The sequence below is a fragment of the Orbicella faveolata genome, unplaced genomic scaffold, assembly GCF_042242905.1.
Source record: "Orbicella faveolata isolate gen_17 unplaced genomic scaffold, um_ofav_v1 contig_2, whole genome shotgun sequence".
NCBI lineage: Eukaryota > Metazoa > Cnidaria > Anthozoa > Scleractinia > Merulinidae > Orbicella > Orbicella faveolata.
Window position 1 is genome coordinate 17,297,501 of NW_028301547.1, and position 15,840 is coordinate 17,313,340.

The 15,840-nt window shown below is 39.6% G+C and overlaps 1 protein-coding gene and 3 pseudogenes across 1 annotated transcript; all 4 read right to left on the bottom strand.

Moving 5' to 3' along the window:
* LOC149112210 (uncharacterized) overlaps window positions 1–932 on the bottom strand; it is a 1,677-nt pseudogene extending 745 nt beyond the window's left edge.
* Window positions 933–1,522: 590 nt separating this feature from the next.
* Window positions 1,523–4,095, bottom strand: LOC149112211 (uncharacterized). The gene has a single exon (XM_089290105.1). It carries the CDS (start codon window positions 4,084–4,086, stop codon window positions 2,467–2,469), a length of 1,620 nt encoding a protein of 539 aa, XP_089146231.1. The 5' UTR covers window positions 4,087–4,095; the 3' UTR covers window positions 1,523–2,466.
* Window positions 4,096–4,589: 494 nt separating this feature from the next.
* On the bottom strand, window positions 4,590–5,676 carry LOC149112212 (uncharacterized; annotated as a pseudogene).
* Window positions 5,677–11,816: 6,140 nt separating this feature from the next.
* On the bottom strand, window positions 11,817–15,288 carry LOC149112213 (uncharacterized; annotated as a pseudogene).
* Window positions 15,289–15,840: the final 552 nt, after the last annotated feature.

Sequence of the window (15,840 nt, forward strand, 5' to 3'; positions counted from 1 at the left end):
CAAATATGAAACAAAAACAGCCGGGTATTATCATTTGGAAGAACAAAGTGACCCGGCGTCTCCTTGACCGTATGCAAAGGTGATTCGCGGTTAGAAGATAGATTTGCCAACATACACTGAGAAGAAACAAAATGTTGAGTGGAATCTTCTGTAAAGAGGAAACCTGCGAATGAGATATTCCCAGGGCTTGTAAAGCAAAACGATAAAGTGTATCCAAACAGTAAATAAGGCAGCAAACTAGGATCAGTTTTCTTTTTACTCCCATTAATTGATATGAGCGAAAAAGAAATAGCATGCTTGTAAAGTACCATGATGTAAAGGAAGGCGTAAGAGATCACAGTGGATGTTGTTCTTATCCACTATACTTTCTCTGGGATTGGTTGTGTTCCTGAGTAAAATTCACAGCAGCGCAAAGTGTTATAACAGACGTAAGAGATCGACATGTATACCAAACCTACGACGATTGCTGTCAGAAGTGAGATCAAAGCTCCATTGTACATTGATTTCCATATTGTTCTGAGAGCCGCTGGTCTGAGTCGCTTCCAAGCCATTGCGCTACCTTGATGTCGTTGATCTTCCTGCATTTCTTCGTTGTCTTCTGTGGAGCACGCGTTTATTACCCTGATATCAAGCCCACCATATGCTGGAAAATTAAAGCTTGCAGTTTCTCTGTCGCTGTACTCCTGGTAAATACGCTCATCAACAGGATGATAATACCATTCTCGACCTGTGCTTTGTAGAGGATCGTAGCCCAAAGACTCCGCCGTGTATTCAGGTTCTTGTGGGTTGTAGTGTTCTGTGACTCCTCGTGTAAAACTGAACACGATATGACCAAACACCTCTATCAGTGTACTGCTGCTCATTTTACTAGGAAAAGTAGATAGTGTCAGTACCACAATCGTAGTTGTTTTCAATACACAACTTTTGGTTTTCTCGGCTTAAACAAAAGAAAGGATTAAAATTTGACCGATGACGAGGCCAGTGAAGTCGGGGTGGAAAGTGAAATTTCAAACGTTTAGAGGACTTGTCTAAACTTTATTTAATTGTTTTACTGAACTGTTAGAACAGCATATTTCACTTCATTGAGATAAATGCTATAATTTACGAAAATTGATGGGCGTGTTTAAAATGAAAGAAACACTATAGTAACGCAAGGAAGCTTGAAAAAAGAGTAGAATGTCCCGGTTGGCCAATAAGAAAAACAAGGTTACGTTAATTTTTACTACAACCGCAGTTGGCCTGTGATGCTCTGTGTTCATCGTTATTTTCTCTGCATGGCTGTCTAGCTAGTAATATTACAGTCATCAGTGAAATGAACATTTCATTTTCTTGTTTAAACAAGAATCACCTAAAAAGTCAAGGCTGGAAATCCCTCATTTTAAATTAAATATCAAGAAATCCTCCGTATCTTACAGAGTTATAATTCTGTGGAATTTTTTACCGATTGGATGCCGATTAACGATCAGTGTAAACAGCTTCTCTAAAATGATCAATAATCTTAATTTTGTCAGGGACGTTAGCTTTGCGAATATATACTGCAGAAGATGACTCGACTGCCCATTGGTATATGTTTATTAGTCACATAATGTTAATAATTAGGTTAATTATTATTAGCTGCAAATTTTTATTTAAACTAGATTAGATCTTACATTGTAAATTTTTTTATTCTTATTTTGTAATTATTCTTTATTGTTTATTTACACACGACCCCACAAGCTGCGAGCTTAATTACTTATCGTGTTTAAATAAAGGTTACTTACTTACTTACTTGGCGGAAGAAGAACCAAAACAATTATGTCGTTGATGCGTCAACTACACCAACAGCAGTAAACAGCCAAAATGACTTAGTGAAATCAAGATCATGGTCTCTTGGTGAAATGTATGAGTTTCGAAACCAAATTCACTGATAATTAAGAATGAGATTATTAGCTCGAGATCTCTATGCGATGATAGTTGGTGAGGCCGAAGGCCGAATCAACTATCGCCTCATAGAAATCGAGAGCGAATAATCTAATTATCCGTTTACATGTAAACTTTCTTCCAAAATTAACTTCAGAAAAATTATAAAAACGTGGCATTTCATGGACGACTGACAGCCACTGCACTCTAATGGCTGATAGTATACGAGTAGCTCAGCCAATCAGATTGCAGCATTTGCAGTAGTATACTAGTAGAATTCTACTAATAATGTGTAGTTCATTGCGCTCTGTGCTGCCAAGACTCATACGGGTTGAAACCTCACTACTTTGAAAGTTTGGCCCCGTGGCTTCGTCAGTTCGAAATTCTGGGGCGAGTAGAACCTATTATTCTATGACTGTATGATAAAGAACTTATTCAGATGATATTCGATGATAATGTCCTCGTAATTATTGACTCCTCAGCGTTTGGTCATAATGATCATTAAGGAGATCGCTTACTGTATAGGTTGTTTAGATAAACGAGGAGGCTTTTTAAGTCTCTTAACCGTCAAGAAAACGGCATTTTGCAAGGCTGGTTCACAGACACATTGAAGCGTTCATGTACGATTACTAAAAGGTTTCCAGTTGTCCAGAAAGCTAATGGTACCACATTCACTATCGCGACTAAAACATGTCTTTTCCATCTTCTTCGCCAAACAGCCATGACAGCCATATTCTGATAGCGAGTCTCGATCGCGAGAGAGACGCTAGTGAAAAACCACTCGATCGCCAGCTGAACTGAAGTATGAAAGGCGAAAGACTGCAGCAACTTTAAAAAAGAATCGTTTTGTAAGTAAATAAATTGATACAAGTACAGAAAGCCGTTAACAGACACTATAGCAGTTGATTCATACAACATGCTCATGATAGCGATATCAGCCATCAGTCTCTCACGGCGAGGAGTACGAAAACTTCCCCAAGGAGATGATGTTCTTTTCCAGATTACGTGACAAATGTGATCAATCACAACCATGGTACTTCGTTCTATGACTTCTGCAGCGCCGTGAATTATTCCAAGAATGGCGATTGGTTGCAAACTGCCAAGATCCGCTTGTAAAATTCGAAGTATAACCGCTGAGCCACAATATAACGGCACCAGTAAGACATACGAATATCCCGGATGGGCAATGTTCCACAACCGCTGGACAGAAATCCGCGAGATTGCTTTGAGAACGACAGCAATGAGAGGAGTGAAGAGTGCAATTAGCAGTTTGCCCTCTGTGTTTTCCTTGTTGTAGACTGGGTAAATAAAAGAGGTGGTAATGATGGCAAATATGAAACAAAAACAGCCGGGTATTATCATTTGGAAGAACAAAGTGACCCGGCGTCTCCTTGACCGTATGCAAAGGTGATTCGTTAGAAGATAGACTTGCCAACATACACTGAGAAGAAACAAAATGTTGAGTGGAATCTTCTGTAAAGAGGAAACCTGCGAATGAGATATTCCCAGGGCTTGTAAAGCAAAACGATAAAGTGAATCCAAACAGTAGATAAGGCAGCAAACTAGGATCAGTTTTCTTTTCACGCCCATTAATTGATATGGGCGAAAAAGAAATAGCGTGCTTGTAAAGTACCAGATGTAAAGGACGGCGCAAGAGATCACGGTGGATGTTGTTCTTATCCACTGTACTTTCTCTGGAATTGGTTGTGTTCCTGAGTGAAATTCACAGCAGTGCAAAGTGTTATAACAGACGTAAGAGATCGACATGTATACCAAACCCACGACGATTGCTGTCAGAAGTGAGATCAAAGCTCCATTGTACATTGATTTCCATATTGTTCTGAGAGCAGCTGGTCTGAGTCGCTTCCAAGCCATTGCGCTATCTTGATCTTGTTGATCTTCCTGCATTTCTTCGTTGTCTTCTGTGGAGCACGCGTTTATTACCCTGATATCAAGCCCACCATATGCTGGAAAATTAAAGCTTGCAGTTTCTCTGTCGCTGTACTCCTGATAAATAAGCTCATCAACAGGATGATAATACCATTCTCGACCTGTACTTTGTAGAGGATCGTAGCCAAAAGACTCTACCGTGTATTCAGGTTCTTGTGGGTTGTAGTGCTCTGTGACTCCTCGTGTAAAACTAAACACGATATGACCAAACACCTCTATCAGTGTACTGCTGCTCATTTTACTAGGAAAGATAGATAGTGTCAATAACACAATCGTAGTGGTTTTGAATACACAACTTTTAGTTTTCTCGGCTTGGACAAAAGAAAAGATTGAAATTTGACCGATGACGAGGCCAGTGAAGTCGGGGTGGAAAGTGAAACTTCAAAGTTTATAGGACTTGTTTAAACTTTATTTAAATGAGTGAGAACAGCATATTTCACTTTATTGTCATAAATGCTATAATTTACGAAAATTGATGGGCGTGTTTAAAATGAAAGAAACACTATAGTAACGCAAGGAAGCTTGAAAAAAGAGTAGAATGTCCCGGTTGGCCAATAAGAAAAACAAGGTTACGTTAATTTTTACTACAACCGCAGTTGGCCTGTGATGCTCTGTGTTCATCGTTATTTTCTCTGCATGGCTGTCTAGCTAGTAATATTACAGTCATCAGTGAAATGAACATTTCATTTTCTTGTTTAAACAAGAATCACCTAAAAAGTCAAGGCTGGAAATCCCTCATTTTAATGCAACACTCGAAATACAACCGCTGATCCAAAATACAGCGGTGTCAACAAGGCATACGAATATCCCGGATGGGTAAGGTTCCATAATCGCTGAACGGAAATTCGCGAGATTGTTTTGACTATGACTCCAATGAGAGGAGCGAAGAGTGCAATTAACAGTTTGCCTTCCTCGTTTTGTTTCCTGTACGCCGGGTAAATAAAAAAGGATGCAGTGTAACCAATGAATAAATGGGAACACCCAGGTAGTATCATTTTTAAGAAAAATGTCAGCTGCTGTTTCCTTGTCCGTTGCATACGGAAATGAATTGTTAGAAGATAGACTTGCCAGCCTAGACTAGCAGAAAACAGAATATTGAGTGGAATCTTTTGTAGAAGAGAAGAAGAAATCTTTGAATGAGAGATTCCAAGGGCTTGTAGGGCCACACGATAAATTGAATCTAAACAGTAAACAAAGCAAGAAACCAGGAACAGTTTCCTTTTCAAACCTTGCAACTGATATGGACGGAAAAGAAATAGAAAACATGCAAAGGGCCACAAGTAAAGGAATGCGCAAGATATTATACCAGAAACTGATCTTATCCATTGTAATTGCACTGAAATCGACCCCTCTGCATGAAATTCGCAGTTGAGTTCAGTTTTGTAAGAGATATAAGAAATCAACATGTATACTGAACCGATGATGGCGGCAGTTAGAAGTGAAATCAAAGCGCCAATGTACATTGATTTACAAACTGTACGGAGAACAGATGGTCTGAGTCGCTTCCAAGCCATTTCTCTATCTTCATCTTGTTGTTCTTCTTGTGTTTCTTCGTCCTCCTCTGGAGAGCACGCGTTTATAACCCTTATTTGAAGACTGTTAGACGCCAGATAGTCTAAGCTTGTGACTTCTCTGTCGCTGTACTCCTGGTAAATAAGCTCGTCAACAGGATGATAATACCATTCTCGACCTGTGCTTTGTAAAGGATCGTAGCCAAGAGACTCTGCCGTGAATTCAGGTTTCTTGTGGGTTGTAGTGCTCTGTCACTTCTCGTGTAAAACTAAACACGATATGACCAAACACCTCTATCAGTGTACTGCTACTCATTTTACTAGGACAAGTAGATAGTGTCAATACCACAATCGTAGTTGTTCCCAGTAAACAACCCTTCGTTTGCTCTATAAATCTGTGCGAGCTGGGACGGTTTTATTTCCCTTTGTGGCCTCTTTAAAGATGAAAATCTCTATATTTAAAGCTGCCAATAAACTGTTGTTTCGTTTTTGTCCTTCTCCGGAAACCTTGTGGGCGTAGGTTGACAGTCTTCCAGCGCGTATAGCAGCGCGTTGCAATGAAATATCTTATAATCATATTCAGTGTACCTTGTTGATTTTACGATTACTTGATGATAAGAAATGGTTGAAATGCTATTGTTGCTGTTTTTCGCTTGAAGAAAAAAAGGCATCTTTTTGTCTCATCCTTACTCTTTCAGTTAAGTACAGAACTACTAATTTAGTCCATAATTTCAGCTGTACTTTTCGCTTTCTTTTCGGTTCAGCTCATTTAATGTCCGAACAGCGTCGATTCCAAATTTTTATTTGTCCGGCTGTACATGACGAGTCAAACTCCTTACCAAAGTATTTTACAATTACCGTCGCAATGCTTTTTGTTCCGCAATGCATTGTCCAAAAAGTAGGAAAAAAGGAAACAACTTTTTCTCTTCAAGTCTACATGAATATTTGCTTCCGCTTAAGCTCTCTTCAAGCTTGCGGTAGTTGGTCCGTCAATTAGAACTCCGATGGGCGTCTTTGATTAACCTGCGTTTCACGCTAATTTAGCGCCACTAAACTATTTAGCTTTCTATTGTTGGTATGTCTACGATCCTTTTCATGAGCTTTCCAAAGTTAACATATACATTTTGCTTTTCTTTCTCGTTCCTTTCGGAAGGGCCGTCACGTGAGTTCAATTGAAAGATATTTTTCGGGAAGCTATGGTCAATGGACGGTACAAATAATAAAACAGGACCGAAAGAGGCATCTCTCTCTATAGAATTGTACCCCGAGTGTGATTTCTACGGATTTCTTTGATTTCGTCTACAGAGTTACTTTGAGCTATTTAATTTCCATTAAACCAAATATTCCGAAAATTTCGAAACGGGGACAACTGGTACGGAAATTTCTTGGCAAAGTTTCCAGAAAATCCGTAAATTGTTGAATTTCCGGAAAGCGAACCATTCAACCGAAAATTCTGGAAATTCGGAGAGAAAAACCAATTGAAACGGAAATTCTCGGTATGAAATTTCCAGAAATTTGGGTATACCTCGAAATTGGGAAATTTCGGTAAACGCTTTTCCACTCGTCCCTGGAAATTTTCAGCAGTCAAAACCAGAGTTTTTCAGCGAATGGAAAGCACCCTTTGCAACTTTGCTACTCTCAAGTGAGCGGCATTTTGGAAGGCTGGTTAGTTTCACGGAAACGTCCATGTACAACCTCTATGAGGTTAGTACTAGTCCACAGTACTAAAGGCATCGCATTTACAACTGCTACCAAGATATGTCTTTTCCATCTTCTCCGCCAAACAGCCATGACAGCCATATTCTGATAGCGAGTCTCGATCGCTAGAGAGACGCTGGTGAAAAACCACTCGATCACGGTTCTGACTGCAAAGACTGCGTTAACTTTAAGAGGGAATCGTTTTGTAAATAAATGAATTGAAACATTTTTTTACAGGCACTACTCCAGTTGATTCATACAACATCCTCTGATGCTCATGGTAGCGGTATCAGCCATTAGTCTTTCGCGGCGAGGAGTACGAAAACTTCCCCAAGGAGCTGATCTTTTTTTGCAAATGACATGACAGAAGTGATCAATTACAACCATGATGCTTCGTTCTTAATCTATAACTTCTGCAACACCGTGAATTAATCCAAGAAAGGCGATGGATCGTATATTGTTAAGATCCCCTGTAATACTCGAAACATAACCGCTGAGCAAAAATACAGCGGGACTAATAAGACCTAGGAATAACCCGGATGAGTGATGTTCCATAACCGCTGAACGGAAATTCGCGAAAGTGCGACGCCAATGAGAGGAACCAGGGTTCTGATTAACAGTTTGCCTTCCTTGTGCTGTTGGTTGTACGTGGGGTAAATGAAAGACACTGACATCATAGCGAGAATGAAACAAAAACAGCCTGGGAGTATCATTTGTAGGAAAAAAGCCACCTGCTGTCTTCTTGTTCGTCGCATTCGAAAATGATTCGTTAAAAGAGAGACTTGGCAACATAAACTGATAAAAAACATAGTGTTGAGTAGAATCTTCAGTAGTGTGGAAAACTTGGAATACGGTATTTTCAGCGCTTGTAGAACGATACGATAAAGTGTTTCCAAACAATAGAAAAGGCCACAAATCAGAATAAGTTTTCTTCTCAGTCCCATTAACTGATATGGGCGGAAATGAAATAGGATGTTCACAAAGTACCACACGTAAAGGAAAGCGCTAGACACCACACCAGAAATTGATCTCATCCACTGCACTTGAACTGGAATTGTCTCCTTTCTGTGAAAATAGCAGTCAAGTTTATTTTTGTAAGTGAGGTGAGAGATGACAATGTAAAGTAAAGTAATGAAATCAAAGCTCCAATGTACATTGATTTACAAACTGTACGGAGAGCGGATGGCGGTCTGAGTCGCTTCCAAGCCATTGCTCTTTCAGTTCTTCATCTCTGACTTTCTTGTGTTTCGCCATTTTCCTCTGTTGAGCACGCGTTTATAATCCTGACATCAAACACCTTATCTGCCGAGTTGTTTAAGTTTGTGGCTTCTCTGTCGCTGTACTCCTGGTAAATAAGCTCATCAACAGGATGATAATACCATTCTCGACCTGTGCTTTGTAGAGGATCGTAGCCGAAAGACTCTGCCGTGAATTCAAGTTCTTGTGGATTGTAGTGCTCCGTCACGCCTTGTGTAAAACTGAACAAGATGTGACCACATACCTCTCTCTACCAGCGTACTGCTGCCCGTTTTAATTGGAAAGTTAATGACGTTAATCCCAGACTGGTAGTCGCTGTTCCTATAATGAACTGCTACTTTACTCGCCTTAGACAAAGAAAATAATGAAATTAAACCAACAGCGGAATATGAAATTCCTAATGTTTAGTATGTGCGTCAATTGCAAGAGTGACAGTGCTAAATTCATTCCACTGTATGGTATTTACATTATTTTATTACAAATGGTGGTAAATTTTGCTTTTTGGTAAGGACGTTCGGACTTATTGTATTGGGATAAAATCGAAGGAAATTCCAAATACCAGTCTATTAAGTTGTAACCTCAACAAAGGGTTATCATAGTTTTTTAAGCAACGATGAATGTTAGGAAAAATTCTCTAAGTTCGCCCAACCAGCTAAACACGCAATTTCGTCCTCCACGAAAACCTCCACGCACCGCGCGTGATGACAACATCCGCGAAAGAGCTGGGTACCAGTCTCAAAACAACTTGGGAGGAATTATCTTGAGAACAAGGCCTATTTAGGGGATTAACACGCTAATCTTCATCCTCGCTTAACTATACTGAATAATGTTGCTTATTCTTTATGACTCGTGGTTTCTATTTTTGGCTTCCATGTCTGGCTTCTCAAGCGTATTTTAAAAGTTCTCATCCCGCCGTGAAATTGATATTAGGGAGTTTTAGCAGTGACGACGCTTTGTAAAAACGGATTTATGTTTTACCTTCGAATGTTTCAACTGTGTAGATCTTCTCAGTACGCCTATGGGTCTAAAAACATGCTCAGGCTAAATATGCAATAACAGCGTTCAATTCCAAAGGAAGACACGAAAAGTTAGCCATTGTGGTTCGCGTTCTCCAAAATACGTAGAACTTGGTCATTTCGCGTTGTTGTTTTGCAGAAGACGGCTAAGAAATGTACCAAGATTCCAAACGCACGTGCAGAACTATTGTTCTTCTCGTTAAACCTTTTGTTTGGTGACGCTCTCATCGCCGTCGCCGTCGTGATTTGCTAAAACTCCCTATTTAATGAGGGAAACGGGGAGGGAGGTGGAGAGCAGGGATGGAAGGTTTTTCGCCTCCCCCATCCCCACCCCTTTCCCGTTTACACCTGCAACGCAGGCTACCGTTTGGCTGTAATGAAACCTCTCGGAAATGAAAGGAATTAGAGGCTGTTAGAAAAAGCTTTATTATATGGCTAGTGTTTATAGCTGATACATCGCGCGCTCTGATTGGCTAATACTAGGGCATTATTCTCCCGTAATGCCCACGGGCCGATTACGGGCCTCCTGAAACAAAGCGAAGGGAAGTTAAAAAAAAAAACTGTTGCTTTTTTCCTGAAAATTATAGCAGGTGAAAACGATGCTTGAACACTCGGAGAGTGCCGATTCTATTACCCTGATCAAACAAAATTTTAGGAAAAGTACAGCGAATTCACAACATTAAGTTACGAACGAGTTGGTACCAGACAGGACGAAGGAAACGGACAAGAAGAAATTGGCTGGAAAAGAGGAATGCATGGCAAGATAAGTACGCGCTTTACCGGATGACGTTTTTGTTTTGTTTCTGTTTTCATAGGCCATATAATAAACTAGTTATTAACCTCGACCGGTCGGTCTTAGGGGAAAATCGCGAACCTCGGCCTTGCCGGCAAGGTCTCGGTTTGATATTTCCCCATGCAGACCTCACTCCCGGTTAATAAGTAGTACAAAGTGATGTGAGCGAAATTTAATCTAAGAGAATGCATGAGGAGAATGCATTACGAGTTAATAAGGTTTATTAATAAGAAATATAACCTCTAAGCTAATGTAGGCCGGTACATTACGCAAAATGTTTAAATATTTACCCTCACGCTTCTTTTCGGCGTTCGCCAAACTTTCCGCGTGCTTCATAACTCGGTGATGAACGCTATACAGCATGAACCAATTATGAAATAGAACACAATGTGTGGGATTGCAAGGATCAAACGTTCTTGACGTTCATTATTTATATAATTTATTTATTTGTTTATATAATTGTCCTCCACTTCATGTTGAATTTCATTAGTTTGTAACAATTACCCGCATGACTACCTCTCTATTTACACTGATTTCTAACCACAATCCATTGTGCAAAAATCATTTCCTTCAGATATTATGAGCAAAACAGAACCAAGGTAAGAAACGCTTTCGCTCGTCAATAGTATGAATATGTGCTGCCGTCTAAGTTTACTCTAAGGTACAGCACTGTTCCCCTCCGTCAAGTGTTGGTAAGGATGCAGTTCTTTTTTCAAAACAAAACATCCCTTCGGTTCCAGAAAGGCACATCTCATCTTTATTTTAACGATACGTAAACTCTTTTTTTTTTCGGGGGGGGGGGGGAGGGAGGGGAGGTAGTCATTGTTTACATGAGAAAACTCGCACCAGCGGGGGTTTGATACCAGGATTACAACTTGATTTCGTATCATGCTTATATAGGGGACACATGCCCCAATGTGGTTTACGCGACGCCATCTTGGATTGGATGAAATGAACTACGCATGCATCACTCGGCTCCAGTCTCCCACGAGATTGATGTTGTTCTTCGTTTACATGATACTCTTGCGAGATTTCGTACCGGAATGAAATTCTGGCTCAGCTTCAGTAATCGGGTAAATTCACGCCCGAATGACTCGTCCGGTCATAGTTAGTAACTGTGGTCCGGTATAACATTTTTCTGGTGGTATCAGGTAAACCAACACAGAGCCACGAGTGGGGACTGGGGTGAACTCGCGCCGGTATCAAAGTCACTCCAATATCATGTAAACACAGCTTATAGAACTCGAACGCTAACTTGAAACGTCTATTTTTTCCCGATGAACCTCAGTGGTACAACTTAATGAGTCTTCCACGTGACTGCAATTTTCCTTAGGCGAAAAAAGAGTTTTTTTTGTTCCAAATCAAGTTACTCCATCCTACAACAATATTCTCGCGATAGTCTATACAAGGTTATAAACGTGTTGAGTAGTCTCTACTTGTTCAGTTTATTGACTTGTTATCTTCAGTATAATTTTAAAAGGTTCATCACCCCTCTACTAACTATGATCACGCCACGTTCTGCTAAGACTGTGAGGTAACGTGCTCGCATGAAGAAAGTTGCCTAAATTATTTCCTCGAGATTATGGACTTCTCAGCGTTTGATCATAGTGATCATCGAGGAGATAGCTTGCTGTATATATGTTGTTCAGATCAACGTGGCCTCAACAGAGGAAGGGTTTTATGTCTTAATTCTCAAGAAAACGGCATTTTGCAAGGCTTGTTCACAGACACATTGAAGCGTTCATGTACGATTACTAAAAGGTTTCCAGTTGTCCAAAGAGCTAATGGAACAGCATTTACGATCGCGACTAAAACATGTCTTTTCCATCTTCTTTGCCAAACAGCCATGACAGCCATATTCTGATAGCGAGTCTCGATCGCTAGAGAGACGTTAGTGAAGAACCACTCAATCGCAAGCTGAACTGAGGTATGAAAGGCGAAAGACTGCAGCAACTTTAAAAGGGAATCGTCTTGTATGTAGATAAGTTGATACAAGTACAGAAAGCCGTTAACAGACACTATAGCAGTTGATTCATACAACATGCTCATGATAGCGATATCAGCCATTAGTCTCTCACGGCGAGGAGTACGAAAACTTCCCCAAGGAGCAGATTTTCTCTTCCAAATCACATGACAAATGCGATCAATCACAACCATGGTGCTTCGTTCTATGACTTCTGTAGCGCCATGAATTATTCCAAGAATGGCGATGGATTGTATACTGCCAAGATCCGCTTGTAGCACTCGAAATACAACCGCTGATCCAAAATACAGCGGTGTCAACAAGGCGTAGGAATATCCCGGATGAGTAATGTTCCTTAACCGCTGAACGGAAATTCGCGAGATTGTTTTGACTATGACTACAATGAGAGGAGCGAAGACTGCGATTAACAGTTTGACTTCCTTATGTTGTTTGTTATACGCTGGGTAAATGAAAACGGCTACAATGAAAGCACTAAGTAAATGTGAAAAGCCGGGTAGTAACATTTTAAAGAAAAAAGTCACCTGCTGTTTCTTTGTCCGTCGCATATGGAAGTGAACTGTTAGAAGATAGATTTGCCAGCCTACTCTGGCACAAAACAAAACATTGAGTGGAATCTTTTGTAGAGAAGAAATCTTTGATTGAGAAATTCTAGGGCTTATAGAGCCACACGGTAAATTGAATCTAAACAGGCCACAAGTAAATGAATGCGCAAGATATACTGGAAACTGATCTTATCCATTGTATTTGTACTGGAATTGACCTCTCTGGGTGATATTCGCAGTTGAGTTCAGTTTTGTAAGAGATATAAGGAATCAACAGGTATACTGAGCCTACAATGGTGGCAGTTAGCAGTGAAATCAAAGCTCCAATGTACATTGATTTACAAACTGTACGGAAAGCGGATGGTCTGAGTCGCTTCCAAGCCATTGCTCTATCTTCATCTTGCTGATCTTCCTGTGTTTCTTCGTTTTCTTCTGTTGAGCACGCGTTTATAACCCTTATATCAAGTCTTCTAGCCGCTAGATAGTCCAAGGTTGTGGCTTCTCTGTCGCTGTACTCCTGGTAAATAAGCCCGTCAACAGGATAATAATACCATTCGCGATTTGTGCTTTGTAGAGGAACGTAGCCAAAAGACTCTGCTGTGTATTCAGGCTCTTGTGGGTTGTAGTGCTCTGCCACACCTCGTGTAAAACTGAATACGATATGCCAAACACCTCTATCAGTGTACTGCTACTTATCTTATTCAACAAAGGAAATCTTGTACCCTGAGCTTGCCGTCTGAAGAATCCAACTGGTTAATTGAATCTGTGAAGTTCTTACTGCGCTAGTCACTTAGTTCTTGATGCTCGCGACAATAACAGCTAAGTAAATGCCTTCATTTCAAGGTTTTCAATTTAAGTGCCGTGGTGGATATGAATGATAATAAATGGTCAGTTTCGAAACAGTCGAATACTTTAGAAACCAACAGGAACACCTGTCGGGCTACGCATTTGGAAATGGGGACTTCTTTATACCGAGATTTACCGTAACACTGGCGGCTTTGGTAAACGTAGCGTTAATTATTAAGGTCCATTATTGTGATCTAACCTGAGTACTGGGTTGAAACAATCAGAAACATACGAATAAAAACAAAGAACCCTAAAGAACTTCTAGCACAACGATACAATTGCCCAATATATGTGAATTAATAAATTTTGTTTACTTAGATTACGATCTTTTTAGAGAATGAGTTTTTACGCCGTTATTAAATTTAGGATATTTAGTTCTACGCAATTTTACAAATTAAACTATATAGAAGAATATCTTAATATTTTTTTGATTTTTAAATTCGGTTTCTTGTTCTTCTCCTAGGACTGTATATTTCAAAAATTTTGGACGTAATTTTTAATTTTTGATTAAAAGAGATTTGCTGAAGCAGAGATATTCAAAAATGACTGAAAGACTCGGCGTTTCAAAGTGATCATGACGCCATTATCAAGAAAAAATAAATACAAGAAAGCGAATATTTAAGTAATCTAGGGCTGAAAATTAACATACTGAACGTGCAAACTGACTCAAATTTTGCTAAAGGGTTTGTTTAGCAATCTAATCAGTACCTATGTTAATTTTCAGGAAATAGAACCAAAATTAATAGAGAGTGCGTAACTACTTCTCTCTCCATTTAAAATTACCAATCCAATTCCTTGTAGAACAATCGTTTCCAACATACGTTGGAAACCAAAACGTGAAAAGGATAAAAACGCTTTCGTTCCTAGTTGAGATCGTCGTTTACTAAAAGGTTGCGTTAGCGGTTTCGTCAACTAGAGGTACGAATGAGAGTTTGTTTTGAAAACTAAACGAAAACAAAAGCGTCGATCAGTTCTGAGAGGGCATAACCATAATTAGTTGCTTAAAGTGATACCAGATTCAAGGGCACCCACCATGGTGATTTTACTGCATTTCTGGTTAAAAAGTACTCGAATTAAGATTCTCTGCTTTCGCTTGTACAAGAATTTAGTTGGCTTTTAGTGACTTTTTTCAAGAGGTTTTGATCCTGATGATGATTATAATGTTCACAGACCCTCTGCTCAGTGTTGTATGTTTTGCGTTGATCGAGTTCTTCGAGACCAGTAGAAAACGTATTAACTGCTCAAACGCAGAGAGGTGCAGTGGCCCTGGGAAAAGACAAAAACAGAGGGTTTCATTGTTTAAGCCAAAACACTCGAAGCAAAAATCTAAACGTCTGTGGAGAGACTATTTTTTCCTGGCAGACATTGTCAATTTTAAATCACGGTCTTACGCATGCGTAGCCATCAAAAAACCTTTTTTAAAATGCAGTGTACTTATATAGCATTTTTATTATTTTTAGTTTTCCAACAATAAAAATATATCTTGGTGGTTTTGCTTCTTGAAGTCATACTCATGATTGTGTACATGGCCGCGCAGAGATACGAAATCTCTCTTCGAGGGTTGAATATTTCAAGAGTGAGCGCAGCAAACGAGTGGAATAAGTTTCAACATAAGAGGAGAAATTTCGTATCTCCAAGCGACCATGTAATTTTCTTTTTGTTATATTAAATCCCCACAATACATCAACATACTAGTAACAACGTTGATGACGATTTTCCGAAGATTTCCGACTAGTTTCCGAAGAAGCTCCAAAAGTTGTCCGAGCTGAGGCCACAGGACGTTTCCCAACATTTCCCGAAAATGTCCGAAGATTTTTTAACATAACCGAAGATTGCCGTAGTCGTCCGAGGAAGATCCGAAGATGTTTCGATCATACAGCAGCATTAAAGTACAGTTAAAGGTTCAAAAATGATTTCAAAAATGATATCGTCACTCAGTATACCTATAATTTTTAATTTTATATAAACAAATTTTCTTCAGTCAACGTCAGTCAGTGATACAACTCAAAACGTCTCACGCATAAGTGGGATTTCTACGATTTTATTTTGTAGGAAATCCTGCAAGAAATATTTTAATGTTATTCTATACAAAACTTAAAACTTATTCAGCAATCTCTACTTTTCAGCTGATTAATCTAATATCTTCAGTAGTAAAGGTGATGACATTTATGTACAATGTGTAGTTCATCCCGCCGACTCCTGCCAAGACGGTAAGATGAAGAAAAGTTCGCAACATCATTTCCCCTTAATCGGCAACTTTAAGCCTGTATTAGCGGTTCATAGTGATCATCAAGGAGATGTCCTTACTACATTAGTTGAAATTGTCCAGACAAGATTGGCCCCA

Excerpts from the sequence above, each read along its gene's own strand:
- LOC149112211 (XM_089290105.1), bottom strand. The coding sequence starts at position 4,086 with ATGAGCAGCAGTACACTGATAGAGGTGTTTGGTCATATCGTGTTTAGT.